The sequence below is a fragment of the Saccostrea cucullata genome, unplaced genomic scaffold, assembly GCF_032062105.1.
Source record: "Saccostrea cucullata isolate Sc308-1 unplaced genomic scaffold, CSIRO_AGI_Scuc_v1 ctg585, whole genome shotgun sequence".
Lineage (NCBI taxonomy): Eukaryota > Metazoa > Mollusca > Bivalvia > Ostreida > Ostreidae > Saccostrea > Saccostrea cuccullata.
The window spans coordinates 192,713-218,007 of record NW_026923868.1 but is presented as its reverse complement, the minus strand read 5'-3'; the positions used below and the strand labels follow the sequence as shown (position 1 = coordinate 218,007).

Sequence of the window (25,295 nt, the reverse complement as noted above, 5' to 3'; positions counted from 1 at the left end):
ATTTTTACTTATCTGTACTTATAAATTCTACAATAATCGATCTTGCATTGTATTCCATAGCACATTTGTCCCCAGCCAACAGACATTTCCTACCTCCTTCGCGAAAGAGTTCCGCTCAGTTAAGTAATCGCGATATCAAGTATTCTCTTTTTAACATTTAGTTCGTTTGCAGTTAGTTGAATTGTAAAAGAAAGAAAATGTTTTGGCACATGGTTTTATATCGTAATCCAATATAGCTTGCGTTTTTCTTTTACTTTCCTTCAATGCATTTCTATTACTCCAGTAACATGTAACAAAGAAATTATAATTTTTGCATTTCTGAAATTCATATTGATATCCATTCATTTTTTTTTTCTGTTGATACAAATATTTTGTAAACTTTATGAAAAATTTCTTTTTGAAAATGCATTAGAATATTGCGTTACAAATAAACTATCATCGTCGGAAATCCACGAGTGATCTCGTCTTTACATATCGCCCGGTGATGAGTAAAGATGAGATCATCCTTGGGTATACGATGATGATAAACTATAGGCTATAAAGAACAAAAAAAAAAAGTGAAAAATCATATTCCAAAAATAATGCATGCATACTTATTGAGTCGAGAATTTCAGCTTACCAATGTGCAAACAATTATGTTTCCCGTGACTTTCCGCTACATGTAACTATAAAACTTATTCTTCTAAATTAGGTGAGGCCTCTCGCGTTCGAAGTTAATTAAAAATGTACGAACGATGCATGATTATAATTTTATCTAACAATGAATTTTAGATTATTCACATCAAATTGATTTTTAAAGTAAAATTTTGTACATTATGAGATATTTTGTTGATGAACACAGAGAGAAATCTTTCTTAACTGTTAACATATTTTTGAAACTATAGTCCGTCGGATGGAACGTTAAATAGTTCCCTATATTAAGGTTATCAACTACATGTATTTTGCATGCAACAGATAAAAATTTCCCGCCGATAATTGCTGAAATCTTGCCGGCTCGGCGTCAAGCAAAATTCAATCAATCAATTATTTGTATATGTATATTTACTTACTAGTATTTATTTTTCTACATTATGGATAATAGACATTTGATGAAAAGACGATTGGGTTTTTACTAGGAGGGGGGAGGGGGTAATAATACAAAGACACAGTGGCTAAATTTTTGTCGAGCTATCCGTCCAATTACAACCAAGCGAGAATGATTGGAGGAAAAGAGGGTGTATATTTATGAACTAGCTATTTGAAGGTGAATGTGGCTGCAGTAGAAACGGTTTTAGGGAGAAAAATCCTAACAAAATGAGCTTATTTTTAGACACAGGAGTAGTATCACATCATGCATGTTTGATTTCACGTAATTACTTTGTATAAACAGATGGATGTGATTTTTTAAATTTAACTTTAGAGTAATTATTGTAGTGTAGCGGACAGTACACTGTATAAATAGGGAACTTATACTGCCTTGCTAGTGAGCTAGCTTTTCTGGTGATGCGGTAGAGTCTCCCTCTATTTCAGGCAAGTTAAGCAACGGCGAGCCTGTTTAACCCTTGGATGGGTGACCGCTTGGCGCTTCACGTTACAGTATAGCATGATTTAAGTTGTGAATTTATTGGCTGTATGGTTCATGTATTTTGCATGAATAAACAAGGTATTCTGAGATCGAATTCGAATCGCTGTAAATGTTGAATCGATCTACATTGGTTCCCTTTTCCTTTACATGGTGATTATGTAAAATCAAACATAGTGTGTTAACTAACTTGCATGCTTTGAAGATACAGGCTTTATCAAACTTAAAAGCAGTATAGTGTAAATCTATATTTTGTTTATTGGAAGTTCAGTTATTCATAGAGACAAAGCTGTCGGTACGAAAGACAGAAAAGTAGAAATTAAAGATCGGGGGGGGGGGGGGTTGAGTATTCGTTTTTTAAAGGATTTAAAATACAGTTAACACAGTTTTTGGGATTGTACATCATGATCATCTGTTTTTGTCATTTATTAACAATTCTTTTAACTTAGACTTGATGACCGCTTGGATTGCTACGCGTTGACAGGTGCCTTACCGAAGAACGGAGAATAAACCATGACGTCACAATTGAATCGTGAAAAAAACCACGATATACTCAGAGTTAATTTTGCAAACATACCAGTTTCAAAATGTAATAACTTTGTTATAAATGGAGATATTTTGATTCCGTTTTCAGTTTCTGTAATGGTTTAACTTGGACCATTAAAAAACACAAAAATCTCAAATTCGATAAATTTTGCCATAAGGTCGATTTCTATCCGACGAGGCTCATATTATTACCTGCTTATGACGAGTGATGTTGATGCATTTTCTTTCTCTAGAAGTATTTTTGCTACTTTCAGTAAAGCGGCATCATTTTCAGAGGGAATTCTGAAGACTTCGATAAACGATCTGTAATCCTTGGTTCATGAAACATATCAAAATATTATAAATTTATAATGGCTATGTTTGAAAAACCACAATAAACGTTTGAAGTAATTTATGAAAAGTGAATAACCAAACTAAAGTTTTAGTAACATAATCGACTTACATCTGTTGATACTAGAAGACGATCTTGTTGGATATCATCACTGTCAAACCTATTGGTTTTAGTAATTATGGTAAAAGGTTTACACTGTAGCTTTTCTCCTCCATTGGGAAGCCAGTAAGTTCCCTTTGTTAAAAAGATTTTGTAAGTATTCTTTATAATGTTTTTCATTAATATGCACTGAAGAAATAAGATTTTTTGAAATAGGCAGTATACAGGTAGCTGAAAAGATATTTAGAAAAAGACAACTGCATTGGAACTGTTATACAAAGCTAGAGGGTCTGTTTGAAATGTATTTTATAGCAATTAAGAAAAAAACTTGTGATTTATACCAAATAAAACGTGATATACCATATTGTCGTCAGACAGAACCACCACTGATTCCACGTCATGGTCCTTGCACAATCTCCATACATCAACCTCAGTATCAGGAAGAGGATTCTGGGTAACAATAAATCCTAGTGGATTCCTAAATGTCTGAAAGTTAAATTTCCATTGAATATTGTCTGTGCCATTTTTCTTAAGTGTATCATTTCAATGCACAAATATGTAGAACATTCCTTTGAAATTTGATTTGTTATAATACTTTTGGTTTTTGAAAAGAAATTATTGCTTTAAAAAATAAAATGTATGAGAAATGGCGTTTACTTTATGAATGAATTAAAAATATACTCATCCCCCCATCCAGAGGTTTTTATTCTTTAAGAGTTGAGATGGTCCAAGTATATTCAAGTCGAAATGACGATACTTACAGAAATGAAGACTGCATTTATATAGTCATTTTTTCCTCTAACATAGGTTGTTAAGAAGGGTCTATATTTTGATGCTGAAATGTAATTTTAGTGTTCAAAAGTATTCAATTGACTGAGCATAATAAGTATAATAAGTACAGAGGGTAATATGAGCAAATATACCTGGCAAAATATCCATATCCATATTTTTGGTTCGGTTCGCAGGTTTCACAGCATCTTCGAAGGTCTCAATATCAAAAACAGGTTTCAAAACCACTAATAACTGAAAAACATTCAAATGTAAAATACAATGCATTAAAAACAAACAGCTATGCAAACGAGTGGTCGTTTTGAACAATAAGGGTTTAGGTCATACCAATTGGTCATTCATCAAACCTGAAACTCCTTGTTAAGTTGCTGTTGATTAAAAGGCGAGGCATCATTCAAAAGCGTGAGTACTGTTGCTCGAAGGTCATGTTCAGATATCACAGTCTCTATATCTTGGAATCCACAAAGTAAGGCTTTATGTAAAAACACATACTGCTCCTGTAGTGAAATACTGATGGTGTACGTACGATGAGCAGAAAGAGGGGAGTTTTAAAATATAGAGGGCAAAATTGAAACAAATATTTTAATATTTATTTTCTGTATATCTTTAAACACATGAGGTAATCTTACAACTGTTTGAACCATGGTCATTCGGTCCTCTCTCATTTGCTTCACATAATCAAAAACGTTGATCCTCCCCGTTTCTCTCCCTTGTTGTAGTAATACATTCAGACCAATATATGTCCCCGTTCTGCCCACTCCGGCACTGAAAGGTCAAAGTTCACGCAGTTGATTGTCTGTTCCTTTGGTATTAAATACAGTACATATATTTGTCACAGGTGGTGAGAATTCAAGTCTCGAACGGGCCTCTGGTGTACCGTGCCAGCGCTCCCGGTCGAGACTTGACTCTTCACCACCTGTGACACATTACATTTTCAACAGTGAAAAACTGTTTTCAACTTTTTAAGTAAAGTGTGAAAGCATATTAATATGACATCCTTTTACAGTTTGACAGAATATCAGATGTTGTGACAGAACTAATTATAGAAAGTATCGTTAAGTTACTCTTTGGTCTGTTATCAAATAGAGAGACTGTTTCTTCGAACAAAGTGTTGAAATCCATGTTTGATTTTTTTTTCATTTTACGTCGTTAAGCTATGCCATCCTAACAGCTGAACTATAGTGTCATATAATCTTTGACACTATATAACAAAAGACAGTGGACAAGGGGAAAAACATTGATCATTTAATTAACAAATCGTTTAATATTATGTTGAATATGGAAATAATTTCACCCGTGAAACAGATTTGCTTTAATATTTTCACTCTTGCTTTGCAAGTGTGAATATGATGAAAACCCTCTCCGCTCGTGAAATAAATTCAAACTACAAACAACTGATAATCTTCTTTATTATATACCTAATGTGTATCACTCAATTTTACTGTTGATTTTACGCTATCACGTGACGTCGTGATCCGACTTTCCGGATCACCACACTGTGGTTTTCTGAATCCATATCACCACTCTCTGAAACTGATGACATAATATACAGAAACATGACTTTATTTTTCTTTCGCGTTAAAAAGTCCCTTTTTATTTTGCCTTGTTTTATTGATAAATGTTATACAATTGATCTCTTAAGTTTTATTTTGCTATATTTTGCTAGATATGAGGGGGTATATAATAAATTTATCATTATAACAGTAACTTGATCCGAAGAGCCGTATCACGTCTCGTTGACAGACGCGGATCATCAGATCAAACTCGACGCTTCACATCTCGTTAGATCTGGTGATCCGCGCCGTGATACGATCCTTCGGATCAAGTTACTGTTATAATGATATATATTTGTTATTTTATTCATGCGGCGCAATTATGATAAATTAGATACGTTATGTTCGTCGTTTAGGTTTGTTAGTACGAGGTAAAAAAAAAATCATAGCTAGATAGTCTGATGGATGAAGAGGAAATAAAACCAGTACTGAAAATGAAAAAGAAAGGTAAAAGAGTGAGAAAAGAAGACAGAATTAAATCGTCCTGCATATAAAGGACGTTGAAATGAGCCAGGTACAAAAATTCAATTAACACAACATACATGTATTCTATGAAAAATCTAAGGGAACAATATAAGTTAGAAATTTCAAAGTATTTATTGCATTTTAGGATGATGAAGGTAGATACATTTTCATATAGATTGATTGATTGTATATTGTTAAACGTCCCTCTCAAAAATTTTTCACTCATATGGAGACGTCACCGTATGCCGGTGAAGGGCTTCAATTGTAGACCTATAATCGGCACTCAGAGCCATTGAGCAGTGAGGGTTCTTTATCGAGCCAGCGCCTACCATGACACGGGACCTACGTTTTTAAGGTCATATTCTAAAAACCTGTGACTTTTACATCTAGTGCCGAGCGTTTGGAGAAGGAATAGTCACTACCTATGTTTACGTCTTAGGTATGACGCGGCGCCGCGAACGAGAATCGAACCCGGGCCTCCCGATCACGAAGCGATCGCTCTACCACTACGGTTTATCACATAAAAGTAAAAAGAAAATAAAAGTCAAAGTGAAATTACAATTTACATTTTGAAAAAAAAAATACAGACAGACAGACGGATAATGAAAACGTCGCTATTTCACACAATGTTCTAGTCTTTGACCAGTAAAGTTAAAATGAGAAAAATCATTATTTCTTCCGTATCATTTTTATTTTTATATGTATCATTGTAATTGATTATTTTTATCACCAACCTGCAGTGAATCAATAATGGAGGTCCAGATTGCCATATTTTCAAAACAGCTTTGTGAAACTGAACGAGTTCTATCTCTTCTGGGGTTCCGTGATCAGGCCAAGCCGTGTAATGAAACTGTGTGACTGCTCTCATTTCATTTGACTGTAAGGATCAATGAGATTTAGTGCAGTCTTCTAAAAGTTCCAATAAAAAATAAAAATAAAGCGCTTTCTTAAGAATATAAATCACTCCGGTATATTAATATTTTAAATTTGTCAATATGTAGTTTGCAAAAAATATAACGTACATTTTGCCTTTTTATGGAAAGCTTTCGAACTGTGTAGAAAGCATATGTAGATTCTTCCAACAAGGAAATCTTATATGGACCAATTTTCATAGGGTGATCCTTATTTGGCCAGTACTGAGTACATTTGTTCTAAATGAATGATGTAAATGCAAATATAAACTTATAAATAAGAAAAGCCTGAAACAAGCAAAAACATTATGTGTTTGTGAAACACTTATGCCCCCTTATGGCAACATAGCGAAGATTAAACTTTTCTTATATGCAAATTCGATATATTGGTATCAAAAATAGAGTACTCTCACTCAAAATACAATTGTGAAATATGAAAGTAGGCCAAGGTTAATGTTTTTTCATAAGTACGGAAATCTCAAAGGTCTAGGCAAATAGTATCCAATGAAAGGTCTTGTCACAAACAAAACATATGTGAAGAATGGAAGCCCTAGCCCTAACCCTTCAAAAGTTATGGTCAAGGTTTGTTTTTTATAAGCAAGTCAAAATCTAAGGTCAATGTCAAAGGGTCAAAAGTCTTGGTATTCTCACAAGGATTACATATCTGAAGTATGATATCACTAGGCCTTAGCATTTAAAATTTATGGCTAAGGTTACAGTTTTTTTCATAAGTACGGAAATCACCAAGGTCAAGGTCAATAGGTAAAAATTATTGGTATCTAATGAAAGGTCTTGCCACGACAAAATATATTTGTCAAGTATGGTAGCCCTAGCCCTTACCCTTCAAAAGTTATGGTAAAGGTTACCGATTTTGAAATGCATGTCAAACTCTAAGGTCAAGGTCAAGGGATTTGATGGGACCCAAAAAAGATCTTGTCACAAGAATGAAATATGAAAAGTCCTAACCCTTTTAAAATAAGGGTCAAGGTTTGCTTTTTAAAAGTAGGTCAAACTCTAGGGTCAAGGTCAAAGGGTCAAAGTTCTTGGTATCCAATGAGGGGTCTTCTCACAAGGAGTTCATTTGTGAAATATGAAAGCCAGATACCTTACTTTTCAAAAGTTATGTCCAAGGTTAAAGTTTTTTTCACAACAACAAAAATGTCCAAGGTCAAGGTCAATAGGTTAAAGTTGTTGGTATTTAATGAAGGTCTTTCCACAAAAAATATATTTGTGAAGTATAATTGTCCTGGTACCTACTGTTCAAAAATAATTTCCAAAGAAAAAGTTTGGAATTTCTGTGTTAAAGTGGGTCAACCTCCAAGGTCAAAGTCAAAATGTCAAATTTGGAGTTATCCAAAGAATGGTCTTGTGAAACGGAATACACATGTGAAATATGAAAGTCATAGCTCCACTAAATTAAAAGTTATGGGCAAGGTTAAAGTTGTTGCCGACAAACAGAAAAACAGAGTGACAGATAGACAGACAGACAGACAGACGGACGGACACTACAAAAACTATATACCCCCAGAACTTCGTTTACGGGGGTATAAAAATAACATGCAAGAAATATACATATAAGGTAATCTTTATTTTTAAAGGTTGGTTGTCATCTCTTGACTAATTGGACAAAAATGGCCCGACTCAAAATCTTCTTTTCACACTGAACCATGAAAGATAGAGGCATCATATTTGGCATGCTTATTCCACTAATTAAGTTCTGTCAAATGACACCAAGGTCAATGACTTTGTGACCTTAACTGTGGCCTACGAGGGGTGATCAAAAAGTTTGCAAACTATCTCTATATCTACAAAACCATAATTCAGATTGGAATGAAATTCGGTTCACACATAGCCATACACAAGGTCTATAAATAGCCTATGTTGAATAAAGTCTTTCTTCTTGTTTGTGACGTCACAATGGGAAAATGACGTCATAATGTAGGTCACATGTGACGAAAAATGGTTGTCTTAGTCGAACTCGTTCAACGAACGACTGTACAAGTTATTGTATATCTTAGAAATCCCTCTGCAGTATCATATAATAATTTGTACACAGTTTATTAAGATAGATGAGCTCCTATAAATTTAATTAATGGTTGCATTAATCGCTTTTGTGAAGGAAGGGAGATGGTTAAACATGATACTTGTCATCTTGCCCAGTGAGAGCAAGTTTGAAAAGAGATGTGTTTTTTATTAAGCATTTTGCTATCACAAACTTCCAATTTACACTTTGAAAAATAGTTGAATATTTGAACAATAATATAATTATTAAATACCTAAGATATCGTTTACTTTAGATTTTAAACATATTAGTTATGTTAAAAAGGAGGCACCCATTCTCTATCCACCTTGAAGAAAGAAGATTTGTGTTTTGATGGTCGCCATGCTTATTTCTAAAAAGGACGATCTTATCCAACCATTCCGTTGTCGAGATTTGACCATTTCTGATAAATGAACTGTTCTTGTCATAAAAATTAACTCACATGGAAAGAAATATAAAACTCAGAAAAATCTTTCAACTTTTGTGACAGAACGCTACGTAGGAGGTCATGTGACCGCCATTATCACGTGATTCGCGCATGCGCAGAACGGTGCTTAATGTGCATTAAAATCGGAGAGGATTAATTTAAAATATAATCAACATTGAAACCAAATATTGTTTCTTTTATGGAAGAAATTCAATTAGTTCGCGAACTTTTTGATCACCCCTCATATATGCTAGAAATAGCTTTTATCTTCAAACTTTAACTTTCACCATAACTTTTGAACCATGAAAGATAGAGACTTCATATTTAGTATGCATACTTCACTAATACAGTTCTTTCAAACGACATCAAGGTCGATGACCTTGTGACCTTGATTGTGACCTATATGCTAAAATAGCTTTTTTGAACCCTCACTATATTTTTTGAACCATGAAAGATTAAGATTTCATATTTGGTACGCATACTCCACTAATCAAGCTCTTTTAAATGACACCAAGGTCAATGACCTTGTGACCTTGACCTTAATGCTAAAATAGCTTTTTTAAATAACTTTGTTGCCGCTGGGCGCATAGTGTTTCTCAAACACATCTTGCTTTTTAATTCTTTTTATACCGTCAACAAACATGTTGAAATTTTCTGGAATTTTTTTTTTCTAAACCACCTATCGACCCCATAATTTAATAGTGAGTCGAGAAAGGGCAACTGGGCAAGCATGCATTATTTTAAATGGCCTAAAACATAAAAATAATGTACATAAATATAATTGAAACATGAAGAAAAAAATTATATATTTCCTGGGTTTTTATTAAGTTATGGTATACCTTTCCATTCTCGACAATATTTGTGAGCATAAGAACACAATCAATGTTCTCTTGTAATACCATTCTCCAAAAGTCTGCTATTGTATTCTTCGAAGGACCTGAAGGCCAAATATAAATAAAATCACTTAAAATTCAACGCTTGTATTGACATATTTTACATACATTTTTTCAGGAATTTATGTTATGGGGTGTACTTAAAGAAAAAGTTGTATTGTGAAAGAAGGAATACAAAAGATGTTTTTTAAAAAAGTATAAAACCAAGATGACATGTTTTATAACTGCATGAACTTTAGTGAGTTAAGGCTCCTGTTATACAGGAAAACGTGAAACATATTAACTGAAAGAGACCACGTTGACAATTTATATCATGGCGTAATATAATGACAAGCATAAAAAAGAACGAAAATACCCTATTAATTTGTACAGAAACAGTGTTTTATTGGAAGTAGAATATTCCAAGGATAAAAGATATTACTGCACAAAACATTTTTGATTCCTTTTTGCAAAGTTTGGAAGTGAATTGAAACTAGGTTATATACCAGTCAAATTCTTATTCAATTAGAAAAAAATTGATTTAGATTTGTGCAGCACTTTTATTCATGTTCAGAATAATCTTCTCAGAATAGTACATAGAATATATAAAATTGAATACTAGGATACTGCCATTTTGCCAAAGATATTTGTGGGTGTGTTTTATTTTTTGTGTTGTATTTTATTACTACGAGTAGTAAAGAACTACAACCTCATATCGTTACGTCATAATAGAAACTGACTATAACATGACTTGGGAACTAAGTATGTAAACGAAAATGAATTTTCTCTACAAAAAAGATACATCCATTGTGTATTTTCATCAGTTCATGTACATAGAAATGTCTTAACTTAACCCACCTGGAAAAACAAAAAGCTTAAATATATTGTTTACACTTCAATTTCATGTAAACTTTAAAATTATACCTCATACATTTGTAAAATGTAACGATATAAATCAAATTTAAATAGCAGTACTAGTAGAGAATACAAGTATACCAAGCATTATTTTCTTAATTTTGATTTGTTTGGGCGAAACGAGTAAGACATTTGTTAGTGAGTTTTAACGGATTTTTTTTGCAAAAATAAAAGAAAAAAGAAAAGACCTATACCTTGCGTTGCAATGAAGCGTCTTTCACCATTCAAATCCTAAAACAATAATTATCAAATACAATCCAATGAATATGTTACCTTTAGAAATAATCAATTATTTGAATTAAACACCTTTACCCTGACATAGTTTGCATTAATGTAATCATTGTCCTCTTTGTTCCATTTCTCTTGGAGAATAACTCTGGAATGTTCATCTAAAAACATGAGTTTTTGTATTAATGTTCTTGAAATGTTTCATAAAAATATTTCAATTTTACAATAACAAATTCATAGTCTGCTTTTAATTGAGAAACATCGATAATTCCTAAGAGAGTGTCGTTCAAATATGTTTTTATTAGATTATGACAAAGTAATGAATATTACTCATGCAAGAAATATAATGCTTACAAGGAAATGTTGTTTTGAATCGGTTCTTGACAAGATTTTCTTTCTCCTGAGCCGTGCGACATTTATTTGAGTCCCCATGAGGAAGTCTCTTGAATTTGTTTTGAAAATAGAACAATTTATTTTAAAATAAAGTATTTATGACAAACTTGAAAAAGGAAGACGAAACTTATGGAAAGAATGTTCAGGGAGGAAGACATGGAAACTCGAGGGCTTCTTTATACGAAGAATTCGTTGAAGATATTTTTTTCTCCAAAAAATATTTAAAAATTTGTTGAAAATAAAAAAAACTATCATTTTAGGACATAGGTATATTTTTAACCTATATAAATAATAAAACTACATAAACTTCAAAATTATTTGTTTTTATAACAGGATTTACAAAAAACGGTAAATACTCATATTCCCAAAGAAGATGGGAAATACTGGTGATTCTTGGGAATTACTGATATTTCCAGGGAAATGCTGGGAAATAAGAAATACATGTAGCTACATATTGATAAATTTAAAATAAAGATTTACATTATATTCCAAAAGAAAAGGGGACTTTTCACCAACGATTTTTGTTGCTATACTTTTCTGCAGGTGTACAATTTTAAAATCATTGGTTGTTTGACTTGTATTGTAATACACACAATCACCAACAATGTCAAGCCTTGATTCGTGAGTTGCTGATCGTTGTAAATCACCTGTAAAAAATAAAACAAATCTTTACGTATATTATATAGTATTTACATATGGACCCCTGTAAAATTTAAAAACAAAACGTCATATTTTCAAGTTCATATTATAGTATTTAACTTAAGACACCCCCTCCCCGGTGATGCATAAGATAAAAAAAAAACTGCTTTTTAAATTCTTTTGCTGAAATTCTATTGTTAAAAAGTAATATACATATACCGAAAAGACTTTTTGTAGTATACTTACTAATTATATCTGAAGGATTTTCTTCAATTTTATTACTTTCCTCCTCAAAAACCTTTGCAAGGCTTCTTTTTTCATTTATTTCTTTAATATGCAATTTCCGTCGTCTTAAAAAAAGGAATACAATTTATGCACTAATTCTAAAGTGTTTTATTTAATATTCAATTAATTAATGCTAATAAGGAAAATTAAGCATTTATTACGTTAAAAGCATTCAGACAGGATCGTTGTTGTTTTCATAAAGAATTAGAAATAGAAAAGATCTGAAGAATGCAAAATGAAGCATATGAAAGGTATTTAAATTCAAAAGGCAATTAAATGCTACAAATCAAAAGAACAAACATGGGCCTCTAAACGTCAGACGTGGGATAAGGTGCCATGGAGGAGTGAGTATCTCCTGCCGATTGGTACATATACATGTAACACCCGTCAGGTGCTCCTTGTTATGATTGGGAAAAACTCCTTAAAGGTACTTGGACACAGATTTGAAGCTATTATTTTCTCTATCATATTACGACTTATATATTTTAATTGCATTTCACACAAAAATAAATTAAAAATCTTATTTGATATAAAAGATATTAAAATTTCAAATTTTTTGGCGGGTTTGATTGACACATCCTTGCACTTTCACAAATTTAATTTCATTCTTAATCCTTAGGAAAAGTGACAATCTCGTTATGTATAAATGAAAAATATTAATACTATAATCCGGAAAATTAAGAGTAGACATATTCGAAAGCGAACAAACACAAAATATATTGTCAATCCGTGCAGTTGTGATAAGCAGACTGTGACGATTGAATGCGCCCGGTAAACAATAAGAGAACTCTCGCCTTGTTTACAAAAATTGTGTACATAACACGAGTCTGCTCGATTTGCTATACTCTGTTCGCAACTCTTAGTTCGGAATGACGATACTTGTGAAGGAGTTTTGCTTTCTAATATTTCTACTCTTAATAAAATTATATTTCTGGATGAAAGTACTGATATTTCTCATTAATACACAACAACATTGCCACTTTTCCTAAGGATTAAAAATAAGGTTAAAGTTTGTGAAAGTGCAAGGATGTGTCAATCAAACCCGCCAAAAAATTTGAAGTTTTAATAACTTTTAAATGAAATAAGATTTTTAATTAATTTTTGTGTGAAATGCTTTTAAAATATATAAGTCGTAATATTATAGAGAAAATATTGACTTCAAATCTGTGTACAAGTACCTTTACACAATTCAGTGTTGGAATAAAGGTCTAACGATAATTATGAAACCATAAAATGATATAAAAACTAAGATCGGGTTATGAAGTATAAAACCACAAAATGATATGAAAACGATGCTAGGGACTCTGATTGACATAGTATATTTAGAGAAAAAAATATTGGCATTAAATGTAAATTATTAAGACTATAGAATTAATTGAATGTGCCAAAATTTATCCACCTTCAGTAGGTTCTTTTACGATTTCATCCATAGCATTGTAAAAAGACTTCTTGTCGTTTCTATGGTGTGATTAAACCTACCTTGCAGCAATAATTAAGGAGATCGCAACAACTACCACAATAATTATTGACGTAATGATCCCTCCAATAATTCCAGCTGAGCTTCCCCCAAGGATTGAATTGTTTTCTAAAAAAAAACACTTTTACTATCATAAATAGTTGTAAGAAATCACAATTACAAAATCATAGCATTTTTTGGATTGGAGAAGATGATTATTTTTAGGATCACTTTGAGTTTAAAGCTTATGTGAAATGTTTATATATTTCAGCTAGAAAAAAAACAGGATATGCACTATCACATTTCAAACCTTTCATATAATCTCTGTTTATAAGCAGACAATGCCCTGTTCTTGTGCATTTAGTTTGGATGCAATTTTCACACGTTTTATTGCAACTAAATCCATAGTATCCATCGTCACACTCTGTAATATACCAAAATACTAATTGAAATATTACAGCTAAAAATAGAAACAATTTATTAATTAATTGTATTATTAAAAATTGAATACCACAGTTGATAAAAAAAAAAAAAATAAATAGTAGCCGCAAAACTCAAAGATTTGGAAAAAAAATAATTTGTTTAAATTTTACAATTACCGTCACACTTTGTTCCATTCCAATGATTTTCACAGCCCCCTGGACATTTTCCCGTAATATTGTCACAAAAGGTTCCATTCGCACAACTCCCGCAACTTGAACAATTCCAACCATAGAATCCATGTATGCATACTGAAGAAATGCATCGTATTTTTATTCAAAGTTTTCTAACAGGGAGAAGAGGTTTGGAACATGAATATATGAATATAATTTCAAATACAGAATCAATGCTCCAAACATAAACTGATTATCTCTGCAATGCACCTTTAACTTCTCTTCATGTATTTCAATTTCAGACAAAGATACATACAAACAATAGGTAAAGATATGGAGCTGTTATTCATATTACTCAGCGACACAGTATTCCCACCATAGCATCGAAAACAAGTGTGTCATAATATTTATTTAAAATTTTGGATATTTTTATGGAAGGTTGTGATAAGATTTCAATTTGACTTTAACAATTGAATAAAACGTTTTCATTTTTAAACACAATTTACCATCACACTTGGTACCATTCCAATGGTCATCACATCCTTCCAAACAAAAGCCAGTCACATTGTGACAATTTGTTCCGGGTTTACAATGACCACAAGTCTTTATACAGTTGTCTCCAAAGAATCCGTTTTTACACACTACAAAAATGTATAATGATAAGATAAATAAATAATCAAACAAAAAGTATCTCTGTTAATTGGTAAATTAATATATTGAAGACGAAAGGAGTTCATTGTCTTTTTTACAGTGGAAATATGTAATATTCAGTCATTTATAAAAAAAAAATGGAAAAAAAATGATACCTTTGCATTGTGAACCATTCCAATGGTCATCACATCCTTCCAGACAAAGGCCTGTTATATTGTTACAATATGTTCCAGGTTTACAATGACCACAAGTCTTTGTGCAGCTGTCACCATAAAACCCATTTTTACACACTAGGAAACGAATTAAAATTTTTGAAAATCATCTTCATTGTGAGAAAAAAATTAGGATTCTTTAAGACAGTTGTCAACAAAAATTATTACAATTTCGGATCGAAAATGAAATGAATAATGGAAAAGGAAAATAATTGGCTTCTTCTTACCATTACACATTGTACCATTCCATTGGTTATGACACCCAGTTGGACAGATACCAGTAGTGTTATTGCATGCGGCATTATTTTTGCAATTACCACAGATACCTTCACAATTATGACCGTAAAAGCCCTCTTTACAAACTACAAAATGAGTTATAAAAGTACTTTTTCTGTCCTTAGTCCATGTAGGCTGTGTATCTCTCTCTAATCCACAGTAAGTAAAATAAAACAATGGCTCAATATACATATTGTGTTTTAAAGTTATACTATTTAATGTATTATGTGGTTTTTACCAGGTCTTCCTATTATCTATTAGAATTTCTTGGGTACAAATTGCTTGCTGTTATTAGCAGACCTATTTTTGTATTCATATAAAGCAAAATTCTTCCAAATCGTGTACGTGAAAAAAAAACTTGCCGTGGCCTTCAACTCAACATTTAGATATATTAACGACGTAATCAATTATGCCGACGCGATATATACTAGTGAGCTTGAAATAAAAGATACCCCAGCGTCTTATATATCTGTTTCATATTTGGATATTTTCCTTAAAAAAAATTAATGGTAATCTGACAACCAAGCTATATGACAAACGTGCTGACGTTAACATTTCTGTCGTCACCATCCCTTACTTGCAGCAATTTAACTTCATAACCTCCATATATCTCTCAGTTGATTCGATACACAAGAGAAGGGTCTACGTAATTTTGCACAATCTCTAAAACGAGACAAATTAATGATAAATTAATGGGTAAAACAAGAATATTGACACTTTCGGTTAAATCTTCATTTTATAAGTTCTGTGATCAGCTTAATGAATTTGTCAGTAAATACAATTCATCATTGAGTCAAATGTTGACTGAAGTATATGTATATATGACAAATATTCTGTACAGCCTCGGTCGATATGAATATTTTTCTGGTGAATAACAAACCATATTCAACACCAAAAGAGTCCATAATTGTGTAATATGCGACTGCAGTGACTCAACTCTAAAATCCCGATGTATTTTAGGATAAAATAGTATCTGAAAAAAGTAGTATCAAAACATTTTCTTTCATTATAAAATTTCCATAGATTAGAAGTTGTTAGCTGACACTTCTAGCGTTGATCAGGGATAGAATGATGGTTGAACTATGAATTCTCAATGTCAACTTTAAACATGAAAGCGGGTGACAGTTAACACGTACGACATTCATCTCGAAGTGAATTTCAGAGTTATGTCGACAATTGACAGTCGAAAATTTAAATATTCATTTTCTAAATTCAGTTTTGACTGAGTGCCGAGTGGAGTGCAAGTCGATGGTTAAATATCGATCCTTTTACTAGAAACGTACAAAACTTGAGTATTGCCACAGATGCCTGAATGATTGAAAAAAAATGTTGTGTTTAGGGCAGTTCTAAAACATTAGAATTATGTCAATCATGTTTGACAAATGCTTTTAAATAAACTTCATCCTAGTCAGCAAATCAAATAGCCACATGAAATAGTGAAATGTAGCAAAATTGACTGATTGGCAATCGTATAACGAGAATTCCGTACTAAACAGATAATTATCTACATTGTAATAACAGCCTCTGTGTTCAACGATTCCTCACTAAAGCGGCAAAGTTACACCGTGAAATCACTATTTTTTTGGGGGGTGGGGTGGGGGTAAAATTTTGTTGTTTTCGAGGTATGAAGAGACCCGCGAATTCATGATCACCACAAAATGTAAATTTTCATTTGCACAACTACTAATATGTTTATCCACGAAATCAAATCCCCACCAACCAACATATTTCTTCAAAAACCACGAAAATTTGACCTCACGAAAATATGTGATTTTACCCTACAAGGCTAGCGCAGGGATTTGTTTAATGATATACCACTAACACGTCAATCTTGTAAAAAAAAAATCAACTGGTTTTACAATGTTCAAATTTCAGTTCAGTAAATTTTCTTTTTTTCCCCCCAAAAATCTGTTTTAAAATTACTGCTCTTTATAGAAAATATTTATTGATTTAAAAATCAAAACTTTGTTTGCTTGCAAAATTACTTTTTTGACTGCATGCCTCTTGCACTAGTTTTTCTCGTGAAATGACACAAATTCAAAAAAAAAAAAAAAAAAAACCAAAAAACACTTATGTTTGTAAACACTTCAAAGCATCTCAGGAAACAAACTTTTGTTTATATTGATCACAAAAATTGTAAATTAACCAATATTGTACAAGAACTTGTACCTAAAGCACTCACACGAAAATGTGATTAGTTTCAATACAATGGGGAATCGCTTTCTGGTAGCATTACACGAGTTGATATCAACAACTCGTAAAAACTTATTCATGCAAAAGAAAGTAACACGATAAAAAAAAATCATAAGACTCTTTCAAAGTAGATATGTATGAAGCTATAAATTATCGTTTACAGATATAAATAAATTAATTAACCTTTGTAAGAAGAAGAAAAGACAATCTGTAAATGAAATGTAGAGCATCTTGTTTGAAATCAATATTTAGATATAAACATGTTTCCCTGGAGATTTCTGTCAACACTTACTCATACAGTCAGGTGGTTTAATAAACCTATCGCTACACCCATATATACAAGATCCATTGAAGGCATCACATTTCTGGTTCATACACTTGAGTGGACAGGATATGCAGTTTTCACCATATTGTTGATAATTACACCCTGACGAAATATTTTAAAAGAATTAAGAATAAATTAGTATTTATTTGCTTTGTAGATAAATAAAATGTTAAAAGAAAACGTTTTTTACGAGAATACTTCCTTTGTTGGATAAATTTTAAATTGTAAACTATCTGCAGAAACTCTCAATTTTATTTTTCTTTGACAAACTACATACCCATAACATATACTTCGCAAATTTCTATGGTAGCAAATGTAGGTTCATATCCTGTACAACTTGTACTGAGCGGGGGATTCTTAGAATTATATACAGCTATTCCTCTAGTTACCCTGTTGACTGCGACATTCATCACTCGTTCTATGCAGTAGGATGGGTTCTGAGTAAATACCGTATATCCTCCCTTGGCTGGTGGTACATATGTTGACTCATCAAATGTAAAAACACTGAATCCTACATGGCGATTTGTGGCTAAATATTAAACAAATATATAGTTTATTTTCAATCATTGTAAGTTGTATTAAGCACGTTATATTAACCATACATTGATTTTATTTTTTATGTTGATAATGGAGTTTTATGAAGAGACTTACTTTTATAATCGATGACTGAATTCTACAATTTCAACAGAGACAAACTCCAATTACTAAAATGTAAAAGTCAGCTGCCGAATGTAAAAGTAAGTCTCTTCAGTAATCTCCAATATTAAAATACTGCAGAAGTTCTTTTTTCCGCTTGGTATTCATTTACATGTACGCTATGTACGCGGTCACAAGTTGTCCGCGGAAATTTATCCCAATGTACTCAAAATACCTGTAGGGATTATAGTGAGAGTCTAAGAAATTCACCCGCGCAATTCTCTACTCGCGGTTTAAAAAGAAATAGAGAATTATGACCACGTGGAAAATAGTACGCCTACAATATTTTAACACTACCAGCTTTTAAAACCCCTGTCTGAATGAGAATCCCCTGTCTTTCTCTGAATCATACAGCATTCTTCCAGTTATCTACGGTATATGTACAGTATGGTACGGTATGCCTGCTTTGTATATACATTAAATCTCAGTATGTCAATGTATGTATCCCCAGCATGCCACAGTTACCTACAGTAGGTCCCAGTACGCCTACAGTATGCCTCTGTATGGCTACTGTTTCCTACAGACATCAACGGATTTTCAGAAGGACAGGGGTTTTAAAAGCTAGTAATGTAAACTAATGACTATCATGATGCCATATTGTAACAATAATGACAATATGACAAAAAGCAAAATGGTGCATTAATAAACTGAAGTGATCCAAAATACTAAAAAAAGGTCTCAATACATAAAAAAAAAAAAACGTTACGTAGCATTTAATTGCCATGAATGGCTTTTGATGGGTGCTTACAAACCACATGAGATGGATTGAGTGATTGTATATTTTTAACGTCCCTCTCGAGAATTTTTTACCTGAAATGGAAGACAATGTTTTAATGATGATTTTGCAGAATGTTACACAAAAACAATGGTATCCCCAGGAGTGTTTATAAAACTCCGATCCTATCCTGTGGCGAGTGATAGAGTTTGAAATATTCAAATTCCAAGTTTAATGCCATTACTTTAAGGATGGTCTTGTGTCAATAAATATAAAAATATATTAGATGTAAAAACCCAATCACCAACCAGCAAAAAAAGACCCATGTTAAGGTTTGTAAATAATACATACATGCATTTATAAAAATTGGTTCTTACACTTTACTTATTAAGTAAACTATATAGGATTATACAATGCAATTGTTGATGTCACATTTAAAAAAAAATAGAATATATCGTCCCTGCTTCTTTTTTTTCATTTCAATGGTATATCATATAAAAGTTCATATCCTTCACAGTTTGTGTTGATGAGAAAGTGTCATCTGAAGAGAATAATGTACCACTATTTGAAAAAAAAAGTGTGAAGAGCAGGGAATAAACTTTTATATTGACTGCAAAATGTAAAATTAAAAATATCATTATTCATTTAAGAAATAATTTGATTTTTCTAGATTCATGAGGACATAAAATACGACGCTTCACGCCGGTGTAAAATCGAATAATGACCCCCATCGAATAATGACCGGGGGTCATTTTTCAACGACAAAACCGCAACCCTAGAGAAAAAAAAATCTTTTTTTGTAGAAAAAGAGCCCTAGGGGTCATTATTTCATATTTGTTCCTATAAAAAATTGACCCCGATTGAAAAATGACCCCCTTTAGAGTGAACCAAAATTTATTACAGGTGAAAGGAAAAAAGATTACTGTAAATTATAAAGAGACTGCCGAAAAACCAGGCAGTATTGTATTAATAGGCGGCACATCGAATGTGATGAATATTTGATATTCTATTGAAAACAATATCAATATAGTCCAAATGGAATAATGTAATCGAAGATTTGTTTGAAAATTGCTCATTTAGTAAAATATCCTTTAGTTTCGTGTTCTTGAATTCCCCTATAAAAACCTTTGAATTTACGCCAGAAACAAAGAACTGTAATTTCCAATACATTTTTAAGAGGACTATAATTCATGCTGAACTAAATCTAGAAATATTTCGTCTTTCAGTTTCAAAAATAAAATCGGTGGACCAAACACTTTTAATAGTAGTTTTCTGGCAAAATATATAGACGTTTTTATCAAATTTTGCGATGTACGAGTTATCTCCCCACGTTTCCATTGATGTATCAGTGACGTCATATACCTGACTAATATTGCGTCAGAATTAAATATTTACAAGTTTTCCAAAGAAGTTTGTAAATTCGTTGCCTAAAAGCGCAAATAAAACGATTAAAATTAATTTCTCTTTTTCTGTTCAATAACTCTTCAGAATGCATTATCCTACATGTTAAATACCGGTAATCATGATATATAATATTTTTATATAAAATGTATATTATTCACTGGCACGCCGCCAGTGAATAATATACAGCTAGAAGTTCGTTTTGATTAGTAATTTTGTACATGTCCGTATTTTAAAAACTTTTTTAAAAACTTATTTACTAGGCTATGCGTAAAAATAATTAATTGTTTATATGTAATATTTCTTATAAGATTTGGATGTGAAGAGATTTTATTTTCTTCTAATTATCAAGGAAAGATGAATATTTTAGATTTACGCAACATTTAATTCAAGTAAACGTAGTTGAGATGTTTATTTCATGATATTTGTAAAAAAAAAAAACCCTTGATTATATTTATCTACGCAGTCAAACCAAAGTAAACGATCCGCGGTACGATTAAAAATATTTTGTTTAAAAAGTGAAAAATAAGATAAAAAAAAATATTTATTGAGGAAAATTACTGTTGAACTCCATACTTCAATTTGGTACTAAAACGGAAGATTTCCTGCGCGTATTTTTTGTTTTGTATTTTTTTTTTGGTTAAATTTGGTGATTGAAACAATCACATACTCACATTCAATATGAAGTTAAAACCTGTGACTATGGTGGCCAATTCGAAAATGTTTTCAGATTAATGAAATTTTTTTTAAAGATGCTGCCTTGCGCCCCCCCCCCCCCACTCACCCCGGCTTTTTGCTTGCGATTTATAGGCTGTTAAATAATGATAATGTATATGAAATAACTTATTTTCTTATTTATATAAAATTAAACTTTATAAAAAATGAAAATATTGGGGAAACGGCTTTTATAGATGGCAGGTTTATAAAATATTTGGATAAAGCCGAGACTGTGCACATAGAAATATTTTCTGCATTTAGGTACGTGCAAGTATAATGTCGCTAATGATAGAATTTAACTCTTTAATTCACGAGAGAATTACAAAAAACTGTTGTTGGAAATAAGATATTAAAAAAAGATAAGCTGTCTACACTCTCAGTTGTTGCATAATGCATGTACAAATATTTGTTTTTTAATACCGAGTAACAAGAAATCGAACAGATGTTATACAAGATTGTAAAAGACATTAGTATTTTAAATATATTGTATATACATTTGAATCTATAGATAAAATAATTTTAAAACAATTGACTGACTGAATAGAAATAAAAGACAAGCACATTTTTTTCTGATAAATCAAATGAAGAACCAAATTTAGGAATATTTCTAATTTTACGGTAAAAACAGATCCCGATTGAAATTAATGCAAAATGTGTAAAGTTATAAAACTAAAGACAGGTGCCTTTTTGTAAACCAAAAAATGTACATTTTATTGCAGAATGTTTAGGATTGTCTTTCAGAAAAATGGAGCGAAGACCCATTCATATCAAAAAATTTTGTTAATGTATGACAAAATGGTCTTTTTCTTCTCTTTAGTGTGTATATGCTATTTATTAGACGAATAATTTCAGTCTTTGTGAGATTTTTGTAAATTATTGAGATTTTACATTAAATTTACCTTTTATTATCTGTTTCTTTTCTGAAAAATGTTGCAGTTTTTGAGAATTGAAGGTAAACAATGATATCATAGCAACCAGAGTTTCTTAAACCTATTAGAACCCAACACTTTAACGAAGTTTGTAATCAATTGCTTACGTATCACAGTTAATTAAGAAAGTTTCAGTGGTATTAATAGACATATCAATTTGGTAGTACACATCGATCAATCTGTTTTATATAATTTTAATTTTTATCATATGATTAAATCTCCTAAGTTCTCGTGTTCTTGTGTTTATATTACTGTATGTGATCAAAGGCAGGGTTGCGAATTTACATAATGTGTACATGTACATATACATGTACATAAGTCTAAAAATTTCAACAGTCGTTTCCGTAACTCCTTTATACATGGTTCAAACTTTTTAGCTACAGCGTGGGGTGATAGTTTTTCAATCATTAATTCATCTGCAGTCTTTAATTGAAAAATCCTTTAAAATTGTTTGCACATTGTTTTAAAGTTTAAAATCAGAAAAAAACAGCAATATAGGAAATATAATCTGTCTTGTAAGCAAGTGCCCAAATCTTTAAAAAAAATATAGAGATCTAAGTTTAAACTACGTTTCGTTCTTAGGTTGTCATCGTTTTTACAAACCGGCACTTCTTTCTCTTATTTAAATCCACACCAATAATTTAACCATTCTGAAAATGCAGGTTCAGAAGAATATGATTCTATAAAGCTAAACAATACACAATTCTCTTAATAAGTTACAGTACAAGAAAGAAAGAAAAAAAATCAGTATACACGAGTCCATTGAACTCTCCAAAGATAAATAGAAGTGATTGCTTTTAAATACAAAGATTATTGCGTTTAAACGTAAAAATATTGTTGCCGTTATACGCAAAATAAATATTAACAGTGCGACATTTAACTCCGGACACGACATTTGTCCGGTCTTTCGCCAACCACTTTTCCAAAGATATATAGAAAAAATTTATGTCATCCGGTGGGATTTTTTTAATCGCACAACATGGACTAACCTTTACACCTGAATATCTTCCAGTTTAAAAGATTTTACACCTGAAATCAAGAAATCCCATGGGATTATGGTGGGATTTTCTCTCCTAACCAATATCCCACCATTATTCTGTGGGAGAAAAATGAGTTCTGTGGGATTTTTTCTCCTATAGAATCAAAATTCCCATTTTTAACCTTACATGGGATTTTTTGTCCCATAAGTTGTGAAATGGGACAAGAAGTTCCATAATTGTCACAAATAGGATTAAAAGTTCTCTATCTTAATGTTTTATAGAATATATTATCCTACAGGAGAATGGAAATTGTTTTTATCTCTTTAATTTTTTCCCTTTGAAAATTTCAGTCCTAACTCTTTCCATTTATCATTTTACATTTAGAAAGTACATGCTATTGCAAGCAAAATAATACCAAATTGGCTAAATTTCATTGAGAAATAAAAAAGTTATGACCATTCAAGAGAACACAGCAGTACGATTAACAGAGAAATTTGGCATGATGATGGATTCTCCCTATGAAAATTTCAGCCTTCTTACAATTTATCATTTTTCATTTAGAAAGTACATGCTATTGCAAGCAAAATAATATCAAATTGGCAAAATTTCATTGAAAATAAAAAAATTATGCTCATTCAAGAGAACACACCATTCCGATTGACAGAGTATAACATAATGATGGATTCTCCCTATGAAAATTTCAGTCCTCTTGCAATTCATTATTTTACATTTAGAAAATACATGCTATTGCAAGCAAAATAATACCAAACTAGCGAAATTTCATTGAAAATATAAAAGTTATGCTCATTCAAGAGAAACACCAGTCCGATTGACAGAGTATAACATGGTGATGGATTCTCCCTATGAAAATTTTAGTCCTCTTACAATTTATCATTTTACATGTAGAAAGTACATGCTATTGCAAACAAAATAATACCAAACTGGCAAAATTTCATTGAGAAATAAAAAAGTTATGCTCATTCAAGAGAACACACCAGTCCGATTGACAATGTATAACATGGTGATGGATTCTCCCTATGAAAATTTCAGTCCTCTTACAATTTATCATTTTACATTTAGAAAGTACATGCTATTGCTCTTATTCTGTATTTTGTGTTGATGTGCAGTGCTAAGTTTGAACTATCTCGTAAGATTTCAATACATATTTATTAAAAAAAAAAAAAAACAAAAAACAAACTGAGATGCTTGATATTAAACAACAGTGCTAGTATCCCTTTTAAGTTTATTTCACAAGTTCTACATCTATCTGAAATGTACTGTTTGTACACTTTGAATACAAAATTATTGGTAGGAAAGTTAAGTACATGTGTATATACTTTTCACACAGAATTTACATTTGATATATCTTTTACGTTCAGTTTTCTTATTTTTTTTTGATTCCATTTATTTCTTCAATTTGAACGATTTAAGTGTGAGATTGTGATTTATAGGATAACATTAAAACATGTTCACTTATGCTATATAATATAGTGTACACATTATTTTCTTTATATACCAACAGTTCTAAGGAGACCTCTTTGAGTATTTACTATAACTTAAATTAATGATCTATAAATTGTCATTTTTCTCTATAAAACTTTCAAAAAAATTTTTTTTTGTCCAAAGTCTCTTAAATTAAAAGTTACATTGGCTATTATTGTTAAGATGAAAAAATAAATCAGGTAAACATAAAGACCATAAGTATTTTGAATCTATAACTTACGTACTAGAAAGGGACATAACTCTGTAGAGAGTGTCGTATTATGATTAGTGTCCCAGATCGGACATATATATTCTTTTAACTAAAGTTCAAGCTATAAAATTTTATAAATGAAACATTTTTATATTATCGATAAAAACAAAAATAGGACATATTCATAAAAGCGTCACAAGACCCCACTTCGAAATATTGACTCTGTTGACTTCTAAACGCTTTAGCTTTGGACGGGACTATATTTTTGGACGGGGGTGTCGATCCTAAGTTAAGCTCAATCTGATTTTTTTTTAATATTTGTCATCTGAGTTTTATTTCAAAGAAAAAATTATCAACTTCTGTAGTATAACCTGTTTTTCTTAATTTTGCAGTAAACTTGTAA

The 25,295-nt window shown here is 31.5% G+C and overlaps 1 protein-coding gene across 8 annotated transcripts in view; it reads right to left on the bottom strand.

The window, feature by feature from the left end:
- The window catches only part of LOC134265131 (receptor-type tyrosine-protein phosphatase kappa-like), a 189,990-nt gene that overhangs the window by 3,875 nt on the left and 160,820 nt on the right, over window positions 1-25,295 (bottom strand). For 2 of the 8 annotated variants that reach the window (XM_062747371.1, XM_062747380.1), the window contains exon 24: window positions 2,300-2,418. In XM_062747371.1, the coding sequence (XP_062603355.1) occupies window positions 2,300-2,418 (119 nt within the window). Of the gene's footprint in view, window positions 1-2,299; window positions 2,419-2,549; window positions 2,673-2,897; window positions 3,024-3,298; window positions 3,373-3,460; window positions 3,561-3,673; window positions 3,824-3,955; window positions 4,092-6,078; window positions 6,222-6,366; window positions 6,496-9,562; window positions 9,661-10,704; window positions 10,742-25,295 lie in introns of all 8 variants that reach the window. The other 6 variants (XM_062747372.1, XM_062747378.1, XM_062747377.1 and 3 more) reach the window with 6 other exon arrangements.